At 40.6% G+C, this 24,432-nt stretch overlaps 1 protein-coding gene across 1 annotated transcript in view; it reads left to right on the top strand.

Moving 5' to 3' along the window:
• The window catches only part of PTPRT (protein tyrosine phosphatase receptor type T), a 327,684-nt gene that overhangs the window by 210,047 nt on the left and 93,205 nt on the right, over nt 1-24,432 (top strand). Inside the window, exons 11-12 of the mRNA XM_030463338.1 lie at nt 3,703-3,805; nt 22,694-22,967. Of these exons, the coding sequence (XP_030319198.1) occupies nt 3,703-3,805; nt 22,694-22,967 (377 nt within the window). The remainder of the gene's footprint in view (nt 1-3,702; nt 3,806-22,693; nt 22,968-24,432) is intronic.

The raw sequence follows: 24,432 nt of genomic DNA, 5'->3' as shown, positions 1-24,432 counted from the left end.
TAAGGCATTTTTTAAAAAGAGCCACAATCCAGTATCTGGATTACAAATGAAGTGGTTAATTTAGAGGTATCTTGAATATTCATTAACATCTTTGTGGAGCTTTTTAAATGAGAACCTTCATTAGTTCTACAAATGAACCATCTCTATAATAATTGTTAGTATTATCTGAATGACTGGGGAAGCTCCTTCAATAACATGGCTTTTATTTTCAGAATGCACCAAAATGGATGTAATGAAGTAATTCAGCTAACAGGGCAAGGAGACTGAAAATAAAGAGAGAAGAGAAGCTCTTTTTATGTTATCTTTCTGAGAAAGGGAGGAAGGAGGGATTGGGCTTGGCAAACACACATATGAAAGGTACTAAAATCAGGAGGCATTGCAAAGAGAAGGCACAGAAAAAACAGGGAAAAACAGAAAAAACAAGGAAACTTAGGCTAGGTATCAGCAAAAAAAGATGGAAATGGGTATGGTAGAGATTATATTATGCAGGCAAATTTAGACTTTAATTTTTAAATTTAATCAATAGCACTAAAATAAGTTCTTGAGCAGAGTTCATTTTCTGGAAGACCCTGCTGGTTTTTCATCAAAGCAAAAATAAACATTTTGAATGTTCAGAAAACTTCTATTATGGCTGCATGCCATAGGAAAGAGTGCACAGCAGTGCACTTAATCCTCTGCCCTGTTTCAAAATCTGTTAACCAGAGTATGTTGTTAGCTGTAAGTGAAGTTGTAATTTTAAAATGTAAAATATTGCTATTCCCTCCTCTGAGCATCAGCAGGGTTGGAACCTGTAGCATTCAGTGAAGAGCCCCACGTCCCAGCTAGGTAAAAAAAAGCCATTTACTGCTGAAGTAAAGCCATTTACAGCTCCATGGACTGTCCCTGCTGTGGAGGGAAGGCATAGCATGAGCTCTGTGCACTTGTGACCAGAGAAATAAAAAACCCCACTAGTAGGGCTTTTCCCTCCTGATCCAGTTTCTTGGCATTTTAGTATTCAGTGAGTGCTCAAATTGTGTTAGAAGCCTGCATGATTATTAACTGTATGCACACTGAGCTCAGTTTATAGTCTTTTTGTTGTTGTTTTGCCATCTTCCAAGCATCTGGTTCCCAGTAGGTAGGCACAGACTCCATGCAGGCATTAGGGTAGTCTCTGACATTAAATTATCTCATTGCATGGTCAGTCCTATACATGAAATTTGGAAATTACTGGGTGGATCAGCTGCCTACCCTGATTTTGTGAGGATGCTTCTACTGCAATTAAGCATCATGTGATCTATGTCATGTCTTAAAATACTGAAATAATAAATCTTATGTACAGAATAAGTGTTACAGAGAACTTTATCATTGCCCTCATGCTGTTTGAAATAGTGATGCTATTATTAGCTCTGTACAGCACAGTCTCAAGTGAAACAAAGGATGCATTTACACACCAATTTCACTAATGCAATCCTTTCCAGGACAAAAAACATGCACTGAAAAAAAACAGCCAAGATAATATTTTTTTTTCATTTTTTCTCATGAACGAAGACAAAAGAAATCAAAGCAAGATCCTTTGATGTTGAAGTGATAAGAGAGGAACAGTGTTTGTAGGTTTGTAATGGCAATGACACCAAAAAGGGGACCTTGGTTTTGCCTCCAGATTTATTAAATTAACAGCTCTCTGGTGCTCTAAGAGGCAGTCCCAAGGTTAGCAGGGAGAAGAAGGATTTTTGCATTGATTGGAATGGCCTTTTAAGACCATTTATTTTAAAAGGGAAAGAAATCTGTGCTGCTGCCAGTGTGTGAGTGTTTATGTTCATATGAGTGGACATGTCTGTTTATTTCTTAATCCCAATTAAATTTCAGAATTCCTGAGGACTTCTCTTTAGCCAGGACTGGAATCTTGCAAAATAGGCATTGAATTGATGATCAGTGCTTGTTATCTTACAGACATCACTGCCAGTTGTAATTTTTATTGGGGTACAACCCAACTGCTCTGTGTTGAGTACATGAGAAAGACTTCTGTATCTTATTTTAGTGTCTTGTGACTCACACTGACTCTGATGTCTGAATTACTCTCAGTACCATTAGCTAATCCTGCCAAGATCAACAGTTCTTCCTTTTACTTCTTAACCATATGGTTTCTGAAAGTAAGATTGGAAATTCTCTGTGGCAGGTTCAGTGTTTTACCCAGCAGATAACTCACCAGATCTTGTGCCCAGCCAGGAGGACATCCCAGCTTCGCAACAAATCCCAGCAGTTCAGTGGCAGCAGCTCAGAGCTGCAGTCAGGCTTGAAGAACCTGTGTCAAGGAAGGAGGATGGAGCCTTCAGAGGCAGAGCTCAGCCTGTTTCTGGTCTCCTGCAACCTTTTTCCAGGACTGTGCTGTATTTTAGCACCATCCCCTCTGCCTGGAACAGGGGCTGATCAACAGTTATTTGGCATCTTCAGTAAATGTGATCTCTGGTATAGAAGACTCCTGTTGATGTGCATCACTTTAAATGACCAGTACTGATCCCCCTTGATGCACAGCACTGTTTGCAGAGAACTCCTCATTTTAAAGAACTGCCATTCAGTCTGAACTCATTGCCAGCTTATTGACAGGGAAGTCAGGAGCTGAGCTGATAATAGCAACCACCATTCTTGACAGTTTTCAGGCGTTTAGATAAAAATCCTGATTGTGAACAGGATTAAAGGAAAAAATTGCTGTGAGAGGATTAAATATGGGACTCCCACAATAGAGCTTGCCCTTGTGAGTGACAGATGAACTATTCATGTGAATGCTTCTGTTTGCTTTATACTTAAAAGATATTTCAACAAAAGTCCCATCTCTGGAATAAATTTGATGCTGCTCTGATCTCGTGATCACTTCAGTTCTTCCACCATAAAAATTATGTCCCAAACAGATGTCTGCTCTTGAGGGAGAAGTAACATAATAAGTAAAATACATTTCTCAGGAAACCTGTCCTACTTTAATGAAATGACCCTTAGAGAAGATAAAGCACAAGCAGAAATTGGATTTTGGCTAAGTGTAACTATTCACCTTTTTTCCATATGGCTTTGGGGAGCACATCAGGGGCAGTGCAGGGGATGCTGTGGCTGAGTTTACCTTTAGGAGCCCAGCAGCTCTCAGTTGATTCAGCACCACTATAGCACTGAGGGAAAATGCCAAGGATTTGAGTACTAAAAGTACCTGCTTAATTCATTCTCCTCTCTTCCCATGCTTTTATGTTTCATAACTCACCCTCCAGCAATCATGGAGATGCAGCTTTAGTCTATGTATTAAAAACTCTAAGGTGTGAGGGGTCTAATCCTGTGCCCAGAACAGTAAAGAGGAGCCAGGTTTCCCGAGTGCTGGTGTTAGCTCTGCCCCTGATTCACTCATCCTAAGTGGTATCTTTGAATGTCTGTTCAGTTCTCTTTTTTTTCACATGTAAAACTGAAGGAATGATCCCCTCTCAAAGGATTACTAAATCTTAAAAATCCAAGCCAGGATTTTCAAAGCCAGTCAGAAGATTTGGATGTCCGATCCCTGTTTCATTTTAATAGGAAACGAGCCTACAAATATTTAAGTAGTTTTGATAATTTTGGTCATCACATTAGGAAGTATTTTGATGTCTCATTTGAGAAATGTTAAACAGTTTCCCAGGAATGTTAAGACAATGTTGCCATCACTACCAAAAGCGGTGTATAACTAACGTGTTGCTCTGTGTTCTGCTGCAGCCCCCTCGATGCCAGAATACGACACGGACTCCCCCCTGAATGAGACTGACACCACCATCACTGTCATGCTGAAACCTGCACAGTCCCGGGGAGCACCTGTCAGGTTGGTGTCCTGTCTTGTGCTCTCAGTTCTCCTCTCTCCTTCCTTCCCAGGCTACACTCACTCCTCTCTCACTTTTGCCTCTTGATGTTCTGCTGAAAGGAAACGCTGGATAAAAGGCCAACCCTGCTGCTTGGTTCTGCCTTTGGCAGTTGCCTGTTTCATAAACCCCTCAAGGTACTTGCCTCCCACTGTTAACCTCCAGGAAGGGTTCCTGACAGCATCACACAGGGTTAGTGCCCATGCAGCCTCCCTTCAGGTGCCTTTCTATGATTCTTTACAACTCTGGAGCTTCCATGTGTGCTGTGAGCTGAGCATCACCGTGCAAAGGTGGAGGAGGCTTCAAGTCTCTCTTCTGTGATGGAATGGACTTTTTTTGTAACCATCACATGAATGTCTGAACTGTGTTTAATGCTCATGGATGCATCCGTTCCATGGTTAGATTCTGAATCTAATCATGCTTATTGCATCTTTATATCATAATCCAGCTGTTGTTTCTTGGCTGGTTGCAGAGCTAAGTAGTGATCTGCTCCTGAAAAGATGGTCTCTGATTTTAGTGAGGTTTTGCCAGTTGTAGGCAAGCAATTTCCATTCAGAGAGCAGAAGATTTAAGAGCAGGGAGGGCTGCAGGCGCCTGTGGAATAGAGTGAGGACCTTGCAGAAAAGATTTCTGACCATCCCTGAGCTGAGTCCTGTTAGTGATGAGAGGCTGCCAGAAGACACTTCAGCTGCAGATCACTCCTTACTGTGGAAAACTAACTTAAGGAGCTCTACACTGCATTCCTATTGCTCCCTTCTGTCCAGCTGAATTTGGATGTGGTGAAAGGCATTAGCACCGATGAACAAACTTTTCTTCTGAGCTGGCATTGCCTTATCTGTCACTGGCAGAGGTGCCAGTTGGTCCTTCATCCTGCCAGGCTTCTCAGCTGAGAGCAGGCATTAGGATCCCTTGCAATAAATATATGGGATACTGCTTTGCAAGAGGCATCCAGCAGCTGGTACCTCCCTGAAGGCTCTTCACAAGGTTCTTCAGTTTTCACAAGACACTTTGGATATGTTTCCTATGGGATGTATTTCAAGTCCTCTTTCAAGGGGACTTGGGTTTCTACACCCCCACTGACACAACCTTAGTGCTTTTGAAGGATGTCCCACTCAATATGCAGGAACAAATTACTCAGATGTATACTACTGGATTTAATGAAAAATCCTGTATCTGTCTTTGGTCCACTCTATGTCCCAGCTTTTCCCCAAATTGCATTGATACTCTCCAGCTAAAAATCTGCTCTTTAAGACTTAGCACAATCCTTTTTCTAGTTTTTCTAGTAATGTATTTTAAAGTTTCCCTTTCAATCTCTGATACTCCATATGAGTGAATTTAGGAGCCTATTTTCTGAGTCCTTTAGGGATGTTTTTCTGCTGGAAAAGAGCAGTAAAATCACACAGCTCTATTTTGTTTTATTTCTTTATATGGGGGAACATTCCTGTATCTCGTTTTACCACCTGCTGTCTTAAGAGTGTTGCTATTTTGTCTTTTTATTGAAAAGTCTTGTGATTTTTCTCAAAGTCAATTTAGTATACTTTAACTGCATTCAGTGAATAATGCCTTTTCCAGCAAATGCATCTGTTAGAAAAAATTTGGTAGAGATTTTTATAAATTTTCACTCTGGTTTCTTCAATTGCTCTGTAGTCTATTATGCATACATTTGCAGAGAGTGCAATATTTACATGCCATATCTAAGTGATAAGATTGCTTTCTATTATGAGGCCATTTCACTGACTTACAGATGTGTGTATGAAAACCAGAAGGGGGTGAGTGGGGGGGAGGGACAAGGGTGAAGGGAACTGGGGAGAATTTTAGTTTTTTATTAACTGTGGCAGCCTCAGGATGTGTAAATACCTTTCTCTGTGTAACCTGTTCTTAGTCTAGCCTCAACAAACCCAATTATTGCAGCCTTAACCTTTCCCAGACTCTTCCTTTTTCTCTCAGTCTGTCCTGCATGCTCTCCAATTTGTGTAAATTCTCTCAAAATACCCCATCCCAAAGCAGGTAGCACTCCCTTGGAGGTCTCCAAGCACCCAGCACATTAGAAGAACAGCATTTTAACTGCTTGTGAAACTCTAACACACCAGAACAAGGTGTTTCTTCCCCCTCTGTTATTTTTTCTTTTATATTCAAGCTTGAGATCCACTGTACCCTCTTTTTTTTCTGGTTGGCTTTCCTGTTCTCCTGTCTTCCCTCTCTTTTCTAGACCCCTTCTCTTTTACATGTTGACCTTTCCTACCCCAACCCCGCCTAAGATGGGTGTAAAAAGGTGCCTGAAAGTAATCTGAAAGAGATTTTCCTCATATCTTCTTATAAAACCTCTGATATTTGGATCTATCTCACTATGCAGGAATAAGCTGACCCCTCATCTCATCAGCCTGACATTTTCTGCTTTGCAGTGCTTCAGGTTTTTGTTATAGCCCTCCCAGGCTGTGGAGATGAAAAAAAAAAACCAACCAAAAAAGCCCCTATACAGTAATTATTCTCATTATTTCCTTTCATATGCTGGGGATGGGGAGTTGGAGTAGGTGTGGGGCTGTGAGTGTAAACTGGTGCCTGTCTGTAAGAGAGTTCTGTGACTTTGTCTTGTGTTATTTCATTCTGCTGTGATCTGAGCAGCATGCAGATGGAGTGTGGTCTGCAAGATCATTTTTGGAGTAATATTTTAGAGTAGTTAAAATAAGATTCATTGTATTTCAATTCATCTGAAATGCAGAGACACCAAATCCAAAGTCACTTTCAGCATTAAGATGTTCCTGATGTTCCCCAGTGCTCAGGATAAATAACTTAAATGAGGTTGTTTATAAAACTAATGATCATGAATTTAGCATTGTTAATGATCTACAGATAACAACGAAGATGCTTTCATATGAACTAATAAGAATAGTTTAAACTTAGATATTCTTTGATCTGTTTTGTCCTATTGGCAAAAGAAAAATGAAGCCTCAGCAAGCATAAATATTCTCCCTTGTGGCGTAGGCATTTCATTCTTCCTTTTATTTTCTGGGGTATAACCTACAGAGCTTGACTCCATGTTGCCCTTTAAAAATAACTTTTAGGTGTTCTTATATCAATCTAAAGGCTGTGAATGGTGCTGTGATTGATTTGCTGAAGACTGACATTCATCTATAATAGATTCAGAAGAGGAAAGAAGAATGTGAGTGTTCTCAATCTTTACTCCTCAACTCTTTCCTGAAAATCTCCAATGTGATTTTGAGGATAATTTTGCCTTTGAATCTGTTATTGTCAGGGGAGCTCAGTCAGTACTTCATAGATTATTCACATATGACATCTTTAGACCTCTATTTGAGAATTTATATCCCATTCCCTGCTTGAGACTACCACTGCAAGAGATTTTATCTACATGTCGTGTCCACTGGGTTGGTTTTTATGTGTTGGTTATTTGAAAGTCCAGTTGGTTTATTAACATGTGGCTGGTTCTATTAATCTACCTATACTGGTGTTATGGAGAAAATCAAATTTCCAGAACATGTATTAGTTTTGAGAACTTCAGAGTTTAAATAAATGTTCCTCTTAGGTATGATTACCCTTTCAATCTGCTGCTCTGTGTATTGGAGCTGTAGGACACTGCAGAAGGACATTAGAGAAGAGTCTGCAATTATCTGGGGGGGGATCTCAGACAATGGAGAACTTCAGTGTTTGAAAAAGATGTATTTAATCTCCCTATCTTCCTGCAGTTCTCTGAAGCATATCTGTAAATAATCTGTGATGTTCTTTTATGTGTCTGCCAGCACAGAGGTACAGGGCAATCTTTAGGCAGCTGACCCCTGTACTGTGCTAAAAGAACTGTATTAATAGAAGAAAAATATTTAAACTTTTAATTTGCTTTTATATATATATATTGGGGGAGAGGGAGAACATATATATATGTATATGTAGTGTAAGAAGTAGCTCTTGTAAGTGATCCTGGAGTGATCTGTTCAGGTAAGAGTCATTTATTATGTATGTTTGCAGTGGTTGGGTACATGTAATCACTTTGGTGGCAAGGAAGGATGGGTTAGTTTATTACCCTACATCTTAAAGGAAATTATTAAATTGAAACAGGAGAATGGGAGTTGAAATACTTTGAATGTATTTAGAAGTAGTGAGGAAAGGGGAAATAACTATTTTTATATCAACAGCCAGCCAGTAGGAGAAGTTAATTTATACATGGACCAAGCCCCATGCTACTCTTGAATATTATAATCTGGTTCTTGGTTTCTCGAGCATGAAATAAAGGAAATATTTCTGGCCCACATGATGCTGAGTAAATTAAGAAAAAGCAGCTGTAGTCTTATTTAACAGAACACTTAAGAACAGTGCCTTTTTTCTGTTTTTCTGCTCAAGCAATTCCCCAAGAGAAGAATCCCATCTGATGTACCTGTGTACTTATGTATTCCTACATATAGTAAGTAATAGAAATTTCCTGTGACAAAGAGGCCTGATATTGCCTCCATTTTATGTCTAGACTTACTAGATAAAACTTTCTTCCTTTTCAGTCTGCAACAAAAAAGAAATAGAGAATTTCTTGGACCGTAACCTTTTTTTTCTTATTTTTTTTTTATTTTGTGATTTCAGGCATCACCTGTTTATCCTGAGCTTACCTGTCCTCTCTGCCTCTCACCAGCATCCTTATTTTGATCTTGTTTTCAATTCACAGCAGTTCTTTCATCCCTGAGAGGGAGTGGTTTGCCATCCTAGTGACCTTGAGTCTGTGATGGACAAGAAGCAATAAAGTGACATTTGCTGGGGGTTTTGATTTGTTTTACAGCTGGTGGCTTTGGTGCACGGATCTCCATGGCTTTAGAGAGAGCAGTGCAGCTCAGCTCCCTGCTTTGCAGTTTCTTTGTGGTATCAGAAGAGCTTGCCTCAGGCATTTATGGTGCTAATTAATTCATTAATGCCAAGAAAAGGTGACAATTTCTTGTTCCTAAAATGCACACAAAGCATACTTTGTGTTTGAAAATGGAGACAAGTATCAGTAAAACAATAAAAAAAAAAAGATTCTAATGTTGAAAGGTATGGGGAACATCACAAATTGTCCTGCCTTTGGTAATTCTGGAAGTTCAGTTGTCCTGACAAGCTCATTACAAATACCTGGGAAATAAAACACTTGGCCTGCTCTTTCTAAACTCATATTCAAATGTATGCATCACAGGACTTGGTTGATTGAATAGAGGGCAAAGAGTCATCACATTAGATCTTTTAATTTTGTAGACTGTAATGAGGAATGAGATTATCAATCTAGGCTTCTGATATTATAAGCCTAATTATCTGTATTAATTAACATCTCCTGCAATACACTTCAGGGGTATTGTTCTGAAATAATTCAGGCTGGGTTTCTTCTGCATGGTTTTAATTTAGGCAGGAGTTTCAAGGAAAATGAACAACTTTCTTTCCTCTGAAAGATAAACCAGATCTGCTTTTTGTGCAACTCTCTGTGAGCGTGAGGGAATAAAAAGGAGAATTTGGGCAAAGGGCATAAAAAAGTTGCTGTATAGGGTTGTATAAGTTGCAGAATAGGGTTGTACAGTAAATATTTTGCAGGCTTAGCCTCATCAGTGAGTGCAAACAGAGTGAGCTGGCCAGAGCACTGCAAGCCTCAGTATTCACTTCCATTCCAGCTGGAGCCTTTGGATGGTGGGGTTAGACCCTGGTGATTTTAGTGGTAGCTGAAATTACTCTGCATCTTATAAGTGCTTTGTCTACTGTGTCAGGAGAGAAGCATAACAGAGATACAGGGATGAATCAGGATAAAGGTGATAAAAAGTATGAGGAAGGAATATTTCTTCTTTTGTGTAGTGTGGCATAATTAGTTGAGTAAGTGTTTCAAGTTGTTTTTTTTTTAATTCCCCCTGAAGTGTCAGGTGTTGAACCTAAAAAAAGAGGATAAGGGGCATTTGGGGTCAATTGTATCATCTGGTATGTGAAATGCATTTTTTTACTCTTCATCTGAGAATACTGTCCTCTAAAAGGTGATAAAACTGCCTTTGCCCATTAATCAGCCCTCCTCTGAGCCTGGCTGACCTGCTGTGCCTTGCTAACCACTCCACAGAGAGCTTTGGTGTAGACAAAAACGGAAGAGGAAAAGCCATAAAATGTGCATACATTTTAATAATAATATTTTAACAATAAAATTGCATGTAGAGAAAATGCTTCACTGTCAAGCAGCGTTTGTTAGCTACATGGTGAAGCTTTTGCTTCCACTTTTTAGTTTTATGAAGGCCTGAGGATATTCAGAATGAGAGTGAATGCTTTGTGGAAATCTTTTATGCCATCCAGGTAAACTGTCTGATGAAATTTCAGCAATCAAAAGGTTAATGGAGTCTGAAATTTAAACTGAGAATCACAAACTGATGGCTATTTTCTCACATCAAGCTATCATCAGGAAGATGAAGGGACAGGAGATACCCATGGTCTGAAGGTTTCTTTTTTCCAAGATGTTTCTTTTCTTCACAACTCCCAGAGCCACTGTGCCCCTTCCTTCTTATCACAGTCTAACTGGAAAATAGCAAACCACATAAAAGATTTTAAAACTTAAAAACTCTGGATTTCTGGAGGGGTACTGCCAAGCCTCCTTTTTCCTGAGAAAGCCCTTGGAGCAGCCCCTTGGATGGGATGAAGTGAGCCTGATCACAGCTACTCCCAGGTCAGAGCATCCTACAGGAAGGAACTTGGCTCTTTTTGTGGACCACAGATGATGATTTATTTAGTTGAAGCAGCTCCTTAAGGTCCCCAAAAATGAGACAGGAGGAAGCTGTACACATGTTCCTGGCAGATGTCCACCCCTCAGAAGCAGTGCATGAGCTTTACCCAGCCAGCAGGCTCTCTACCAGGCAGGAGGAGGATGAGTTCTGATGGCAAGTGGGCTCTTTTCTGATGCATATGGCAGGCAGTGTTTACACTAGCAGGTGCCCCTCAATGCATCTATAATAACACCCAAAAAATGTGATAAAAGGGAAGATAAGTAAGCTCTGCTTTGGTGTTGCAGACTAAGGCATTTCAGGATTTAATTATACTACAGGTATATAAATTCCGGAAACATGTTAATGCTCCCGTGATTAAAATTACAGAGGGCCTAATTGAAAAAGCATAAACTGAATTGAAGAATTCCTAATTATAGTTTGCTTTGAGGTGTTAATTTCCTCCATAATGAATGCATAATTTCTGGGAACTTGAAAAGGGGGTTGCTGCACCGGTGCGTGGGCTGCAGCTGGAATAAAGGGATTATCATAAATGCAGCCAGACAATTCAGAAGAATAAACCTTTGCAGCCAGGATGCTATTCTGCCCCTCTGTAATTTCAGTTCTCCTTGCACAGCATTTTTCCAAAGCAAAAGGCAGAGCTAGGAGATGGTGGGGGATTGGCTTTTTGTGCAAGAGGCAGGGAAAATAGGACCGGTTTCTTTAAAAGGAGTCATGATGGAAAAGAGGAAGGGGAGGAGAGAGGCAGAGGGCAGAGTTTTTTAAGGGGAAAAGGTCAAACAGGAGAACAGAAGAGGTGGCAACACTGACTTTCCATGCTGACCACCTTGGCAGATCCCTGGGTAACCATAGGAGTTGATGTTGATGCAGGTTGAGGGTTTTTTCCTGCCAAAGAATACACCTTATTTTTAATGATTTCTCTTGGATCAAATACAGGCTTAGTTTTGAGAGGAGCTGGTGAACTGCAGGATTATCAGATACAACTTCCTCATGTTTAAATCTGCCCCGTTCCCAGCATGAGAGAGGTCAAAGGTGTTTACAGATGATGTCAAGCTAGATGCTAACTGAAGCAGAGAAATCCTTGCCCTTGGGACTTTCCTTCTTCCCCTTTCCCATCCTCAATTTTCCTTCATTCTGGGGCAGATTGTGATTCAGTGAAGGTACCATTCAAGATGGACATCTCCCTGGTGTCAGAAGCACAATCCCTTTGCACTTTGTGAAAAGCCCAAAGTACCCAGGAAAGCTGGAGAGAATGTGGTTGATAATTTGGTTTCAGCTTTAGGTGCTGAAAATCTGTGTTACTTTTACCCAGGAGAATTCATCTTTCCTGTTGTACATTGATGGTAGAACTGTAAGTAGACTCTTACCTGATGCTATGGGCCTTGTCTGGTAATGAAGTTTCTCCTGAGGTTAGAAACAGATCAGATTCCCTCTTTTTGTCTTACGTTTTTCTTTGCCTTTTAATTTAATACACTCCCCCCTAAGCACACAAACAAAAATATTCTCATCTAAGAAACAGATCAGATTCTCATGTGTGGGATTTTCCTCCACAGTCTGGTAACTGTGGTTGTGGAAAAAGGATAAAAAGCTTTGAAATCCAAACTAGATTATTTCTGAATCCAAATGGACTTATTTTTGTAGGAGCCATGGAAATACTCAAATCAGTTCTGACTGTGAACATATGCAAATATATTCTGGACAATCCTCTTGTGCCAGCCATGAAGGACATGGCAGAAGGTATTGGATGGTCTCAGTAAGGCTGTGTCTCTCTTCATCCTGCAGCCTGCTCCAGAACCACTTTGGCTCTTTTTGTCCTTGAAACTTCCTTCTGGTCTTAACCCAGCAATGAGGATGATGACAAGACCTCAGTCAGTGCTGGCTGCTTAATGCTCAGCAACATTAACAAACAAGGGGTTGCTGGTTTTAGTCGTAGATCAAACAGATGGCAGGTGGCTCAGGAGGGGAAAAAAAACCCACCTCCAAAGCCACTCACATTAGCTCCTGCTGCAGCAAAAGCTGTATCTGTCTGCACTCATTATCTTTAATCTGCCAGCACAAAATAACATTGAACTGGAGAGATAGGGACTGGGCCTGTTCCACCAGGGAACAGCAGCTATTATGGCTAATCTGTGTTGCAAGCCAGGTCAGGCTTATGGAGATGGTTGAGATAATGGAACACAGAGCTTTGAAATGCCCTCTGGTTATTTTTTATTTAAAAAAAAAATTATTTCCAAGAAGATTAAACTGAGAGAATTAAATGGATTTAAAAGAAGGATGCATATCTCATACAAGCAAGTAGGTGCAGCAGCAGTGTCCTGGTGGTCTGGGGGTGGGAAGGAATCAATATTGCCAGTGAGGATGGTATCATTTTTTTACATCAAATGCTAGAGATGGGAAAAATGGGCTTTTAAGCACACAAATCCTTCTTGTTTGGTCAGTAAATACTGACTGTTAACACAGTTGTCTTTTTGACAACTATTTTGTGCATCTTACCACATTTCTGTTTGCTGTACACAGACCCTGCACAGACTTGCTCAAAGCCCTATAGGAATAGTTGCATTTTCAGGTCTCTTTCAACAATTGTGCTTCCTTGGAAGGACGTGGTCATCAGTCACTCAGAGAAGAGCAGTGATGACTGGAACTGCATGAGGTTGAAAGCACTGGTTTTAATCTGGGTATTTATGTGTAGAAGCACATCTGTGCACACACACAGGTGTTAAGATGCACAGACATGCAGGTAGCTCTTTATTCAACCTTCTTTATCCAACCTGCTTATTGCTGTTACTGGTGTGGAAGTTTGACAAGCTGTGAATCATTTGTGTGGTGCAGTTCTAAGGAAGACAGAGTCTCCAGAACACCTCTGGCCCAGTTGCTGTCTGCTTCTCCATCCCTGCAGGTCACATCTCAAGGCATGCCCAGACCTCACTTTTGATTTTATTTTGCCTTTTTGAAAGACTTTGTAGGATTATCATGTCTTGAGGCTGGAAACATCCAGACTGGATTATTCAGGACATATTGGCTGGTGGGTGAGAGTAGGAATATTGGACAGGAGTGTGGGATTTGTTTACAAACAGCTGAATCTGTGTGACACTGGGCAAGTCCCTCATTACACTTTCTCTGGGCCAGTGTTTTTATGTCTGCAGCAGTGGGGGAATTGTGTATTACACCTCTGAGGTCTGTCAGGATATGAGTCTGATGCCAAGGGACATTTCCCTTGGGATTACATTCTTGCTTCCTTTTACCAAAAAAACCCCTAACCTAAAGCAGGCACACAACAAACCAAACAAACCAACTCTCCCAGAAAAAGAGCAACAACAGAAAAGACATCTTTCTAATATATTTTAAATTCTTTAGCCAGTTCTGGGGATTTTATGTGCTGCTGTGGTCTGACAGCAAAGAAATTTAAGGCCAAGTGTCCTGGACAAAGATAGTGTTTGATGCACTGATGCTGGCAGGATCAAACCAACCTTTGGTTTTGCTTTTTGGGGTTTTTTTTGAAGATTGACATAATACATAGTTCCCTAAGTAGATGCCACCACCTGTCCCACAGTTACTGGTGCTGTCTGGGGAGAAGATAGAACCAGACCTCTGTTCCAAACAGGGAGTGTGCAATCCTTAAACATCCTTACTTTTTCCTAGTGCCTGTTTCAGTCACTGTAGAAATTTAACAAAGCTTGAAATTTTAGCAATAAGGGAATGCCCACGTGAAAACTCTGACTTCAAATACTGTTATCCAAGTGTGAAATCTCAAGCCTTTGTTTCATGAATTTCAAGGTAGTAAATCTGGCCTACTGAACTGAATATGAGAGTAGAAGAAGATGTGAAGAGACTCTCTTATCAGCCTTCTTGATTTGTAAATGAGTTACATTATTATTGGCTCTATCTCAGCAGGGCTTTTTTCCTAGCAGTAGCTCTAATTACCAGCTCTTCTTTCTATGCCATTTTTACAAATTTGCCTGAATTTGGATATTTTGTTGGTATTTCTCAACTTCAGTGAATGTAGTAGAAGAGTTAATTTAAATGAATGTTAACACACAAAAATAACTTGAAAATGAAGGATCTGGTGTGAATAACTTTGCAATATGAGAGACTATTTCCTCAAGTAGCATCACTATTACAAGCTTTATTTGTGTGAATGCTCTGCAGATGTGAACAAGCTGCTTTCTTTTAATGATTACATTGATGACAGTGCAGCCCAATATTCATAAAAGGCCAGGTTTTGAGTCTTTGAAATAGCCAAGCATATTCTAGAAGATTACATCTGAGAACAATCTCTTTTTTTTTCCTATTTTCTGCATATTGAATGCTAACCTTAACCTCAGAATATTGTATTCTGCATTGAGCTATTGCAAAGCCTAGTGGGAAAATTAACAATCTTTAATTGATTTAAATGGGTTTCAGAGCAGTTTTTAGACAGAAAATTGCAGAACAGTGCAGTGGGTGCTGTACATACATCCAAGGTGGCTGTGAAGCTCTATTCATTATGTTCTGTAGATGAGTTTCTGAGCTTCTGATTGAAGTTGCTGTTGAAGATATTAAGGGTGACATTTTAAAACATGTGAAGTAGGTAACTCAATTCTTGGGAATATATTGCCACGTGTTTGAGCCCAGAAAACTTTATGAACTTGAAAACTGTCTGCAGAATCAATTCGGAATGTCTGAACATTTGATTATGGGATTGCAAGAGGGACCATTGTGAGGAAATGTTCTCCATTAAACACAGAGGAAAGGGATGCTGCAGCTGTGGGGTATGCTCAGAACAGCAGATTCCAGTGTAAGGCTTTATGGCAATCATTTAATTCTTGTAAGTTTTAGTAGAATATACATTATGGAATTATATTTTTTATATATATATTAGAGCTTAGTGGGGTTTGGCTGAATTTTTTGCAAAATAGCTGCATGGGAGGACTGGAAGCACAGGGTAAGAAGGATCTCATCTGCTGCTTAATTTCAGGTTTGGTTTGTTTTATTTTTTCTTAGCATGTGCTGAATAGAGTACTGATAGATTGGTATAGGGTATTTCTAGCTTCCAAGCCTATATATTTCCTTAAATTTTCCCTTTCTTTTGTTTCTTTCTGCTTATGTGGCAGGCTTCAGGTTTGAATCCCTGAAATCAACTTGCCCAGAAATCAAGCATATGCACATTTGACGGCTAAACCTGATTTCTGAATGTGAGCATCAGGCAACATCTCAGACCCTTTCCAATCCCAGTATCCTGAGAGATGGCTTCATGCTGCCAGAACATAGGTGGTGACACTTCTGGATAAATAGAAATACATTTACATTTGCTTAAGTTAAAGGGAAAACCAGATGATAAAAACACAAGTGCTAAGGATCTGTAGCTTAAATGTTAACTTTAAAAAATTGACTCAAAAAAACCCCCAACAAAACCAAACAAAACCCAAAAACAAACTCTCTGGCTAGAATCAGGACTGCCATGTTAAAATAACATCCAAGGAAACCAGTCTGAGGGTGTCGCGATCTGACCTATTATTTTAATATTTTGTTTGAGGAAAACCAGCCACTGCTTCAGAGACGCGCAGAATTACAAAAAATAATAATAATACTTAGTGGTTTAAACAAATTATAGGGATTTATTTTCAGGGAACAAGAGAACAGGTAAAGAGAGGGGATCGGGTTACCAAGTCCAGGAGGGAGCTCTGGAGTTAGCTGCTGCGTCCAGGCCGATGGCTCGCTGGTTGCGGATAGATGATCTGGTGGCTTGTCCGTCGCTTGCTCGCCGATTGCTTGCCTCTGCTTGGTTCTTTTTTGTTGGGTTTTTATAATGAAAACGGGGAGAGGAAGGAGGGGGTCTTCGTTTGCATAACTTGAAGAAATTCACGGGTTTCCCGGAACAGACTTTTCCTTATCTATTTGTTAATTTCCCCATTGTTTTAGGTAGGCGCCGGGAAGGTGGTCTGACCAGTTTTGGGTCTCAATGGGTGCTAACAAGGCATTCTTACAGGATTGGTGACAGGAAAGAATTTGCTCAAGAAACATTTGAAATTTTGAAAAGGTTCACATCAGAGGGTGTATTTCCAATGGTGATTTCCAGTGAGCAGTTCTGGTGTTTGATGACTGAAGTGAAAAGTGATTTCTGCAGCTTGTTGGAGAGCTCTGCAGCAGGAAAGCAGCACTCAGGATTTAAGGTCTCTGTGCTGCTTGCTGGGGGTATGAGCCAGTTTGCTGACACTGCTCTCTGGCCCTAGGAGCTTGTTTTTAAAAAGCATTTGCCCTGTAAATAAGAGAAAAGAAGCTGAATTGGTTGTCGGCCTCTCTAGTTATATTGTATTTTGACTTGGTTCCTATGCACTCAATGCCTTTTTTTTTCACCTCTGTGCAGCATTAAACCTCAAAGATAGCATTTGTGTTTGATTTCCATGGTTTTAGATGGCCTGTGCAGAAGTGCTGACTCTATAAATTCCATAGAATAAGTGTAACTTATTCAGCATCCAACTCCATGCCAGCTCCTGCCTCCCACATCCCTTCAGTCTGAGGTGACACAAGTATTAGAAGATGCAAGTCTTTCCCATCCTTATTTCATCTGCCTTTTAAAATCCTTCATTCTTTGAATTAAAATAACTATTAATAAGGAAACCTCAGTCCTTAGGTAATATATTATTTCCAGGAGCCCATCAAGCAGTTATTCTGAAAGTAATGTGTTCATTTCTGCTGGAAATGAGGAGTTCCTGTTCTCTGTAAGGCAAACTGCAAAACCTGTTCACAAGAATCTGTGAAAAAATGCACTGAAAGACCAGGCTGTGCAAATTACCACTTAGTTTTGTTCCCCAGGAGAAAACTTTATGGAAATAATACATAGCTGATAGTATATTTATGTGCTAAATATTAAAATTAAACTAAAATACATGAAATCTTTGTATGATACTTTAAGATATTTTAGTACCAAAGTGAGTCCAGAGGGAGTACTGAGCTGCAGAAGCTTGCTTTCTTGTAAGCTTTGATAAGGTGAGGGGATCATTTTAAGGTTACAAAGAAATTCTATTTCTTTTCATACCATTATCAGGGGTACAGTGAAGTTTTCACCTTGTTGGTATGCACCATGCTAGGACACCAAAAGTGCCCCAGCCAGGTGCTGAACGTTCTGTGGAAACCTCTGACTCAGCTTTTGCCCTCCACATTTCTGCACATCCTTCATCCAAAGCACGAGTCTGGTCTGAAGACATGGCTGGATTTGCAGAACAGCACTTCCTCAGCCCACCCTCAAATTGTGCTGCGAGCAGCACAAAAAGAAATCAAGCAGGGGAAGGAGAAGTCTAAGAGCACTCAGTGGGATCTCAGTTGCAGAGAAACAGACTGGGATTTGGAATGTCAATTATCTGCACTTGTGCTTCCACACTGAACAGAGCTCAGTGTTTAAAAGATTACCTTGTAGATAATGATAAGAGCACATTTCTTCCTCTGCAGATGACATTTGTGCTGTGGTGACCATTACTGCTGGTGCTTTTATCAGTGTTTTAGAATGGAGCTGCCAAAAACTTTAAAAAGCTTCTATTAAAATAATGGGGATTTATCTCTCTAAAAGCTGTGAAATTTATCAGGGAACCCAAGTTTGGCCTCCTTTTCTAAAAAGAGGATGCAGTTGCACACCAAGGCAGTCAGCTCCCCAGCCTTCTAGCAATGCAGGCATCTGGTTAGGCTCCCAGATTTGAGAATCCCTGGAGAGCAGAGCTGATGGGGTCTGGGGACAATCCTTCCCTCTCCTTATGGAGACAGCAGTGTTGGTTGGTTGCAGTAAGGTGGCTTAGCACTAGGAATGCCTGATCCTTGCTTCTCTTGCATCATGCACGTGTGTGGATTTATTTGTAGTGTTTGCAAGTGTGGCTGGTTATTAAAAATTGAAAGGTAGTACTTAGTTTCACTGTATCATCTTTCAGTTTATTGGTACTGAAGCTGTTACCCATAGTTGGGAGTTTTAATGCTTGGCTTTTGTTGTCACTTCTAATATAATTTCAGTGTACAGTACTCATACTTTCTTCTATCCAGCTGGGCATTTTCAAGTGATGTGTTGATTCCTGCTATGAAATCAGGGTTGGCTGCTACTGGCTGGAAGCAGTAGCTTTGAAGCTTGAGAGGAGGGAAGTCCCAGGAGGGCCATGTTACTGCCTATCTGGCAGCCAGAATAAAAGCTATTTGAGTAGTTTGGATATCTCCTTTTTATTTCCTTTGCTCACTTGTGGGTTTTTTTAACTTTCCTGTAGCACTTCAGCTAGGAAGAGTACCCCTCCTTTTCCTTGTTTGGAGTCACACTAATCTGTAAGATGAAATTGTCAGTAAGTCACCAAGTTTATTTTGAATTAATGCCCAGTCATAGGCTTTGGGGTCATAATGTATGGTGGGAAGTTACCATCTTCTTAGCAAAACTGAGTTACTTCTACTCTTTTGAGAATTGTAGTAATGCAGGAGGCCAAACTTCAGGTGGATAATTGCATGCTTGCTACTCAGAATTCCCACAGGATTCTTGTTATCAGTGTAGGATCATTGGCTTCTTGCTCCAATGAAAAGGCACCCAGTTATGAGAGCATCTTAATGCTGATGGATTTGGCTGTGAAGAACTTGATGTTCCTTGCAGCACTTCACTAGTTATTGACAAGGAGTTGATCTCTGAGGATGTCCTAAAGGCAGTCAGGAAAATTCTACTGCTAGGTAAAAAAAAAAATAGGAACCTCATACAGAAAACAGTATAAAATAAACAGTATAAAATAAAGATAAGGCAGAAAAGAAGAAAAAAGAAAAAGAGATTGTACCAGTCTGTGTCCCCGAGAGAGGTGAACTGTGAATCCTGCACTTCTAGAAGGATTAGACAGTTCAAACTACTGGGATCAAAATATCAGAAAGTGAGACCCAGAGCAGTGATTTGTTAAGGAAACAATTTCTCAGTGATAATCTTCAGCCCAAAGAAACCTTAAAAATCAGCCATGCTCTTGGCCATTCAACTGCTTCCCTTGAGAGTGGCCACTTGACCACTGCTGAATAACTGAGGCTCAGTGAAGAGTGTGGCTGAAGGGTGAGGGTCACCAAGTCAAGTAGGTAAAGCATGCAGAGACAAAGGGGCTGTGTTAGTTGATGTGAGCTGGCATGTAAAGAAAAAAAAAAAGCCAAGGAGGTAGCCAGTCACACATCCTAACTTTCACCAGAGAAGGTTTTTTAGACAGAGGGAGCTTGACAGCAGTGCTGGCTCAGATTCTTGTTTCATAAAAAAAGAAGACAGTCGAGCAGGAGATTAATGGGGTTTTAACTTGAACATAAATTGGACTTCTGTTACATTTCAGTTGAATGCTCATGAACTGTTCCATGCTGCTTCCAGAGACACCTCAATTTATTCCAAATAAACATTAAAGGTGAAATTTCTGGTTGTTAAAAGAAGAGAGTTATCCCTGTGAAAGGAAGCAGTGCATTGATGGCTGTGTAGGAAAACTAAAATGGGAAGGAATACAGGAAAAAAAGTATCAGTTGTTAGGTTCTCTGTGTGCCAAAACTCTTGCTTATGATATACAAGTGCCTGTACTGGTGGAGCAGGAATCAGAACCATCAAGGGAGAAACTGAGAAGGTCTTTAAAGGTGAATAAATTCTCTGATGAACATCTCCCTTATGAGGAAAGGCTGAGGGAGCTGGGTCTCTTTAGTCTGGAGAAAAGGAGACTGAGGGGTGACCTCATCAATGTTTTCAAATATGTAAGGGGTGAGTGTCAGGGAGATGGAGTTAGGCTCTTCTCAGTAGTGACCAGTGATAGGACAAGGGGTAATGGGTGTAAATTGGAGCATAGGAGGTTCAAGTTGAATATTCGAGGGAATTTTTTTCCTGTAAGGGTGACAGAGCCCTGGAACAGGCTGCCCAGGGGGGTCGTGGAGTCTCCTTCACTGGAGACATTCAAAACCCGCCTGGACACGTTCCTATGTGAAGTGCTCTAGGTGGCCCTGCTCTGGCAGGGGGGGTTGGACTAGATGATCTTTCGAGGTCCCTTCCAACCCCTAGGATTCTGTGATTCTGTGTGATCACTGAAAGAGTTCAGTAATCTGGCAGTTTATGCCTCTGGGACATTCCCCTTTGCTGAAGACAGAAGAGTGGAAAGGGTCATGGCTTTGAAGGGAGATAGCCAAGAGACTGTGGGTCACCCTTTGGACACTGTAGGTCTAGGGAGATAGGAACAGGGAACCCTTGGCCTTTGTCTAGCATGAAAGGTGATTTCTATATATTTACAGGTATATATTTATGTCTGTCTGTAAAGGAAGTATTTTCTGTAAGCAGAAAAGACAAGCATTTGGGATGGGATAAAATCAAAACCAAGCATTTTTTAGGTTACAAGGCATGTGGCAAATGCCCATCAAAATTCTGGTTACAATTTTGCACGTTACTGGGAAAGTTTTCCTTTTTATTTGCCAGCAGTGTAGATTATTATCGTGAGAGAGAAGGGTCAGGATATGAATCTGATGATAGTCTGTTAGAAAATAGTGTCCAAAGTAGCACACTAAAAGCTTCTGTTGATAAGCTGAGGGGAGAGTTTATCTTAAATAGGCTTTTGCTTACAGCTCCCACTACATCTCCAAAGATAATTCTTAAGGTGTTACTGGGGAATCTGTTTATCTTTTTAGAAATCTGACAATGATTACCAGAGTAACTCTGAAATATTTTATAGAAACATCCAGTGAAGGACTGAGGAAAGTTTTCCAAAAAGTTGCTGGGGTGTCAGTAAATGCTGCAGTCCATACTTCTGGTGGGAGCTCCTGCTGCATTAGCAAAGAGCAGCATCCTGCATAAGGATAATTTCAGTCCTAAGAATTCATAAATTGGTTGTAGGTATAAAGATGAGTTGTTTTTGTGTCTGCTAGCAGGAGCCAAATGATTTCCAAGTGATTCACTGAAATGATTCACTGATTCATTGTTAACAGTGAGCATGCCAAGATACCCACAGACCTGGAATGGCAGGAAATTCAAAAGCATGAGCTGCTTTTGGTTTACTCCTGCTCATTGAAGGTGCCAGAACTTTGCTTCCCTCAGAAGCACTGATGAGCTATTTCTATGCTAGAAATTTTTCAGCCCAATCTTTCTGCAACAAATGAGCCTGTGGAAGCTGGAGAATGATGCACTGCTGGCTCCTTCCAATCTTTTAATCGATCTCCCCTGTCTGGCCAAACAAAGGAGCAGCCTCACACAGACAGGTGAGGGCAGCACATGTGAATATCCTGCCAAAAAGGAAAATGACTGCAGTGGTATCTCTCTTTGTCAAATGGGTGAGTGGTGTTAAGAAGACAGTAAACCTGTCTCAGCTGTAGCAGCATCGAACTTAAAGGCTTTGTTAACTGTTTGAGGAAAAAAAAAAACAACAAACCAGAGTGTATTTTGAGTGCCTTGCAACCTCCTTGAGCCTGAAACAAGATTGCTAATACGTATCAGAGGCCAAAAGCTTAGCAGGAATCGAAAAGGATTAACATTTCATAGAGCTGGAAAGAATATGAAGAGGAGTTGTTTCCTGAGACAAAATTGAACTGGGAGAGCTTTAAAGCCACCTCCTCAGTGTATTCACCAGCCTTTTAGTGGTGGAAGGTAGGAGGAGACTTGCCATCAATAATTAATGTTGGAGAACTCCATATCCCAGGATATATCCCAAGAAGAGGTGTCAGGGAGGGGCAAAAAAATTTACATTCTTAGATGTGAAAATCTTTTTGATCTAAACAGATTCTTGCACCCTGAAACTGTTTCCAAAGGGATCTGACACCGTGGCTGCCTGCTGATGCTCTTTTCTACCACAGTCACCCTTTAGCCCAAACAAGCAATTCCTGTTCCTGCTTTGTGGCTGAAGGAGAAAGTGTCTGCTTTCTAATATTCAGCATGTTAAAAATTCATCAGAGACCAGATAATTTATTAGTTCATCTTTTTTTTCCAAAGTGTGACATGATTGCAAATCTATTCTGACTTTCACCAAGGCATAACCTGATTAACTCCACAAAACCACCAGAGCAAGCCCACACAGTACCATTTGGTGGCCACTGTTCCTGGTGTGCTAACAACTCTCTTTGCTGTGATGCCCTAGCAGTGGTTTTCTTTCTTTACCTTTTGTTGTTGGGAATATTCTTGATGTTTAAGGCTCTTGGGGCTCTAATCTCACCTTCCTCTCTCCCTCCTAGTGTCTACCAACTTGTTGTCAAGGAGGAGAAGCTGCAGAAAGCACGGAGAGCTGCAGATATCATCGAGTGCTTCTCTGTCCCAGTGAGCTACAAGAATGCTTCCAGCCTTGACTCCCCACACTACTTTGCAGCTGAGCTGAAACCCATCAACCTGCCTGTCACACAGCCCTTCACAGTGGGTGACAACAAAACCTACAATGGCTACTGGAATGCTCCACTTTCTCCCCTGAAAAGCTACAGCATCTACTTCCAGGCTCTTAGCAAGGCAAATGGAGTAAGTTCAGAGAAAAATTAAGTTGGGTTTGTGCATATGACCACCTCTGTCTGTTTTCTTCATCTTTCTCTTTCCTTTTTCCATTGGATGCCAGTTCAAATCTTCCTTATTACACAAATTGGATGAAAATTAAGCATGCTACTACTGGTCCTTCATTCCAGTCTCTCTCTGATGCCTGCATCCAACAAGGAACCTGTTGGGGAGTCAGACTATGCAAAGGCTCATGTTGGCATGTGATTTACAAAATTAATTGCCTAGAATTTGGAAATTGTTTGTTTGTTTTCTTGCATATACATGAATGTCAAAGCAGGGGCTATTGTGCTTTTAAAAGATATAACTGCAATATCCTGAGAGTCTCCAGCTGGCAGTGCTCCTGGGTTTGGAGGAGCCATAATGAGCTGCCTTATGAATTTGAATTACCTTGAAACTTGCATTTGGTCACATCATAACCTAGTGCTGAGAGAGGGGAGTTTTCAGCTTGAGTGGTACTGCAGGAGGGGGTGTTGGTTGTCTTACTCCTTTTGTATACCTTGGATTATATCTCTACATCCACTTGCTCTCTGATATTATATTTAAAATGGAGCCAGCATGGGAAACACAGCCTGCCTTATTCTAAGGCTCAAATTACATCCACACATAATGCCACGATAGATCCCACCATGGGACAAGGAAAGGCTTCTTTTCCCTCTTGTATTCTGCTCCAGCCTAGAACAATTTGTGACCTCCTCTAACTTCTCTGGCTCAAGTACAGGGTACAGTCCAGACCCAATTTAAGCTGTCATTCTCCCTTCCTCCCCTATGACTCCCCTAGTTGGATTTTGTTACCACCTAACATGATACAAATTGACAAACCAGCTCCTGAAGAGCTTTAGAGCATTAAGGTGGCATCAAGAAGTCAGGTAGTCAAGTGTATTATTTGCACATTTCCCAGTGCTTTCCCAAATCTGACTTCAACACAGATAAATCCTCTAAGACATCACCTCTGAAAGAGCAAAATTAGAAAAATCAGTCAAAGGTGAATGGTGTAGACTTTGGGCTCCACTTAGGATAATTTCTTTTTATACCCAAAATGCAGGCAGACATCACAGAGGACTATACATCAGTTAACAGGCTAGCAATGCCAGTGAATGTTCACAGCATATCTTGGTGTTTTACTACTTTCATTTATCACCATTCTCCTTGCAGAATTTCTGCTGTGTGGCTGACAAGCACAAATCTCTTCAGCATCATGCTGGTTTTCACCTTTGTTTCCTTTCTAGTCAATATAGTTTCCTTCCAGTGCTACTCAATGAATTCATTTCTACATTTACCTTTATAAAGTAAATTGTGAAATACATGGATATGTCTCTGTATCTAGTGAGCTCCTCCTTGTGTGAAAAAAAACCAAAACAAAGCAAAAAAAAAAAAGGTACAATATAATGTGCCTTATATGGGTCCTATGACTGGAGATGTAGGCTTCCCTTGG

Source organism: Calypte anna, chromosome 20, assembly GCF_003957555.1.
Source record: "Calypte anna isolate BGI_N300 chromosome 20, bCalAnn1_v1.p, whole genome shotgun sequence".
Lineage (NCBI taxonomy): Eukaryota > Metazoa > Chordata > Aves > Apodiformes > Trochilidae > Calypte > Calypte anna.
The sequence above is the reverse complement of the archived record's forward strand: the minus strand, read 5'-3'. Positions and strand labels throughout refer to the sequence as shown.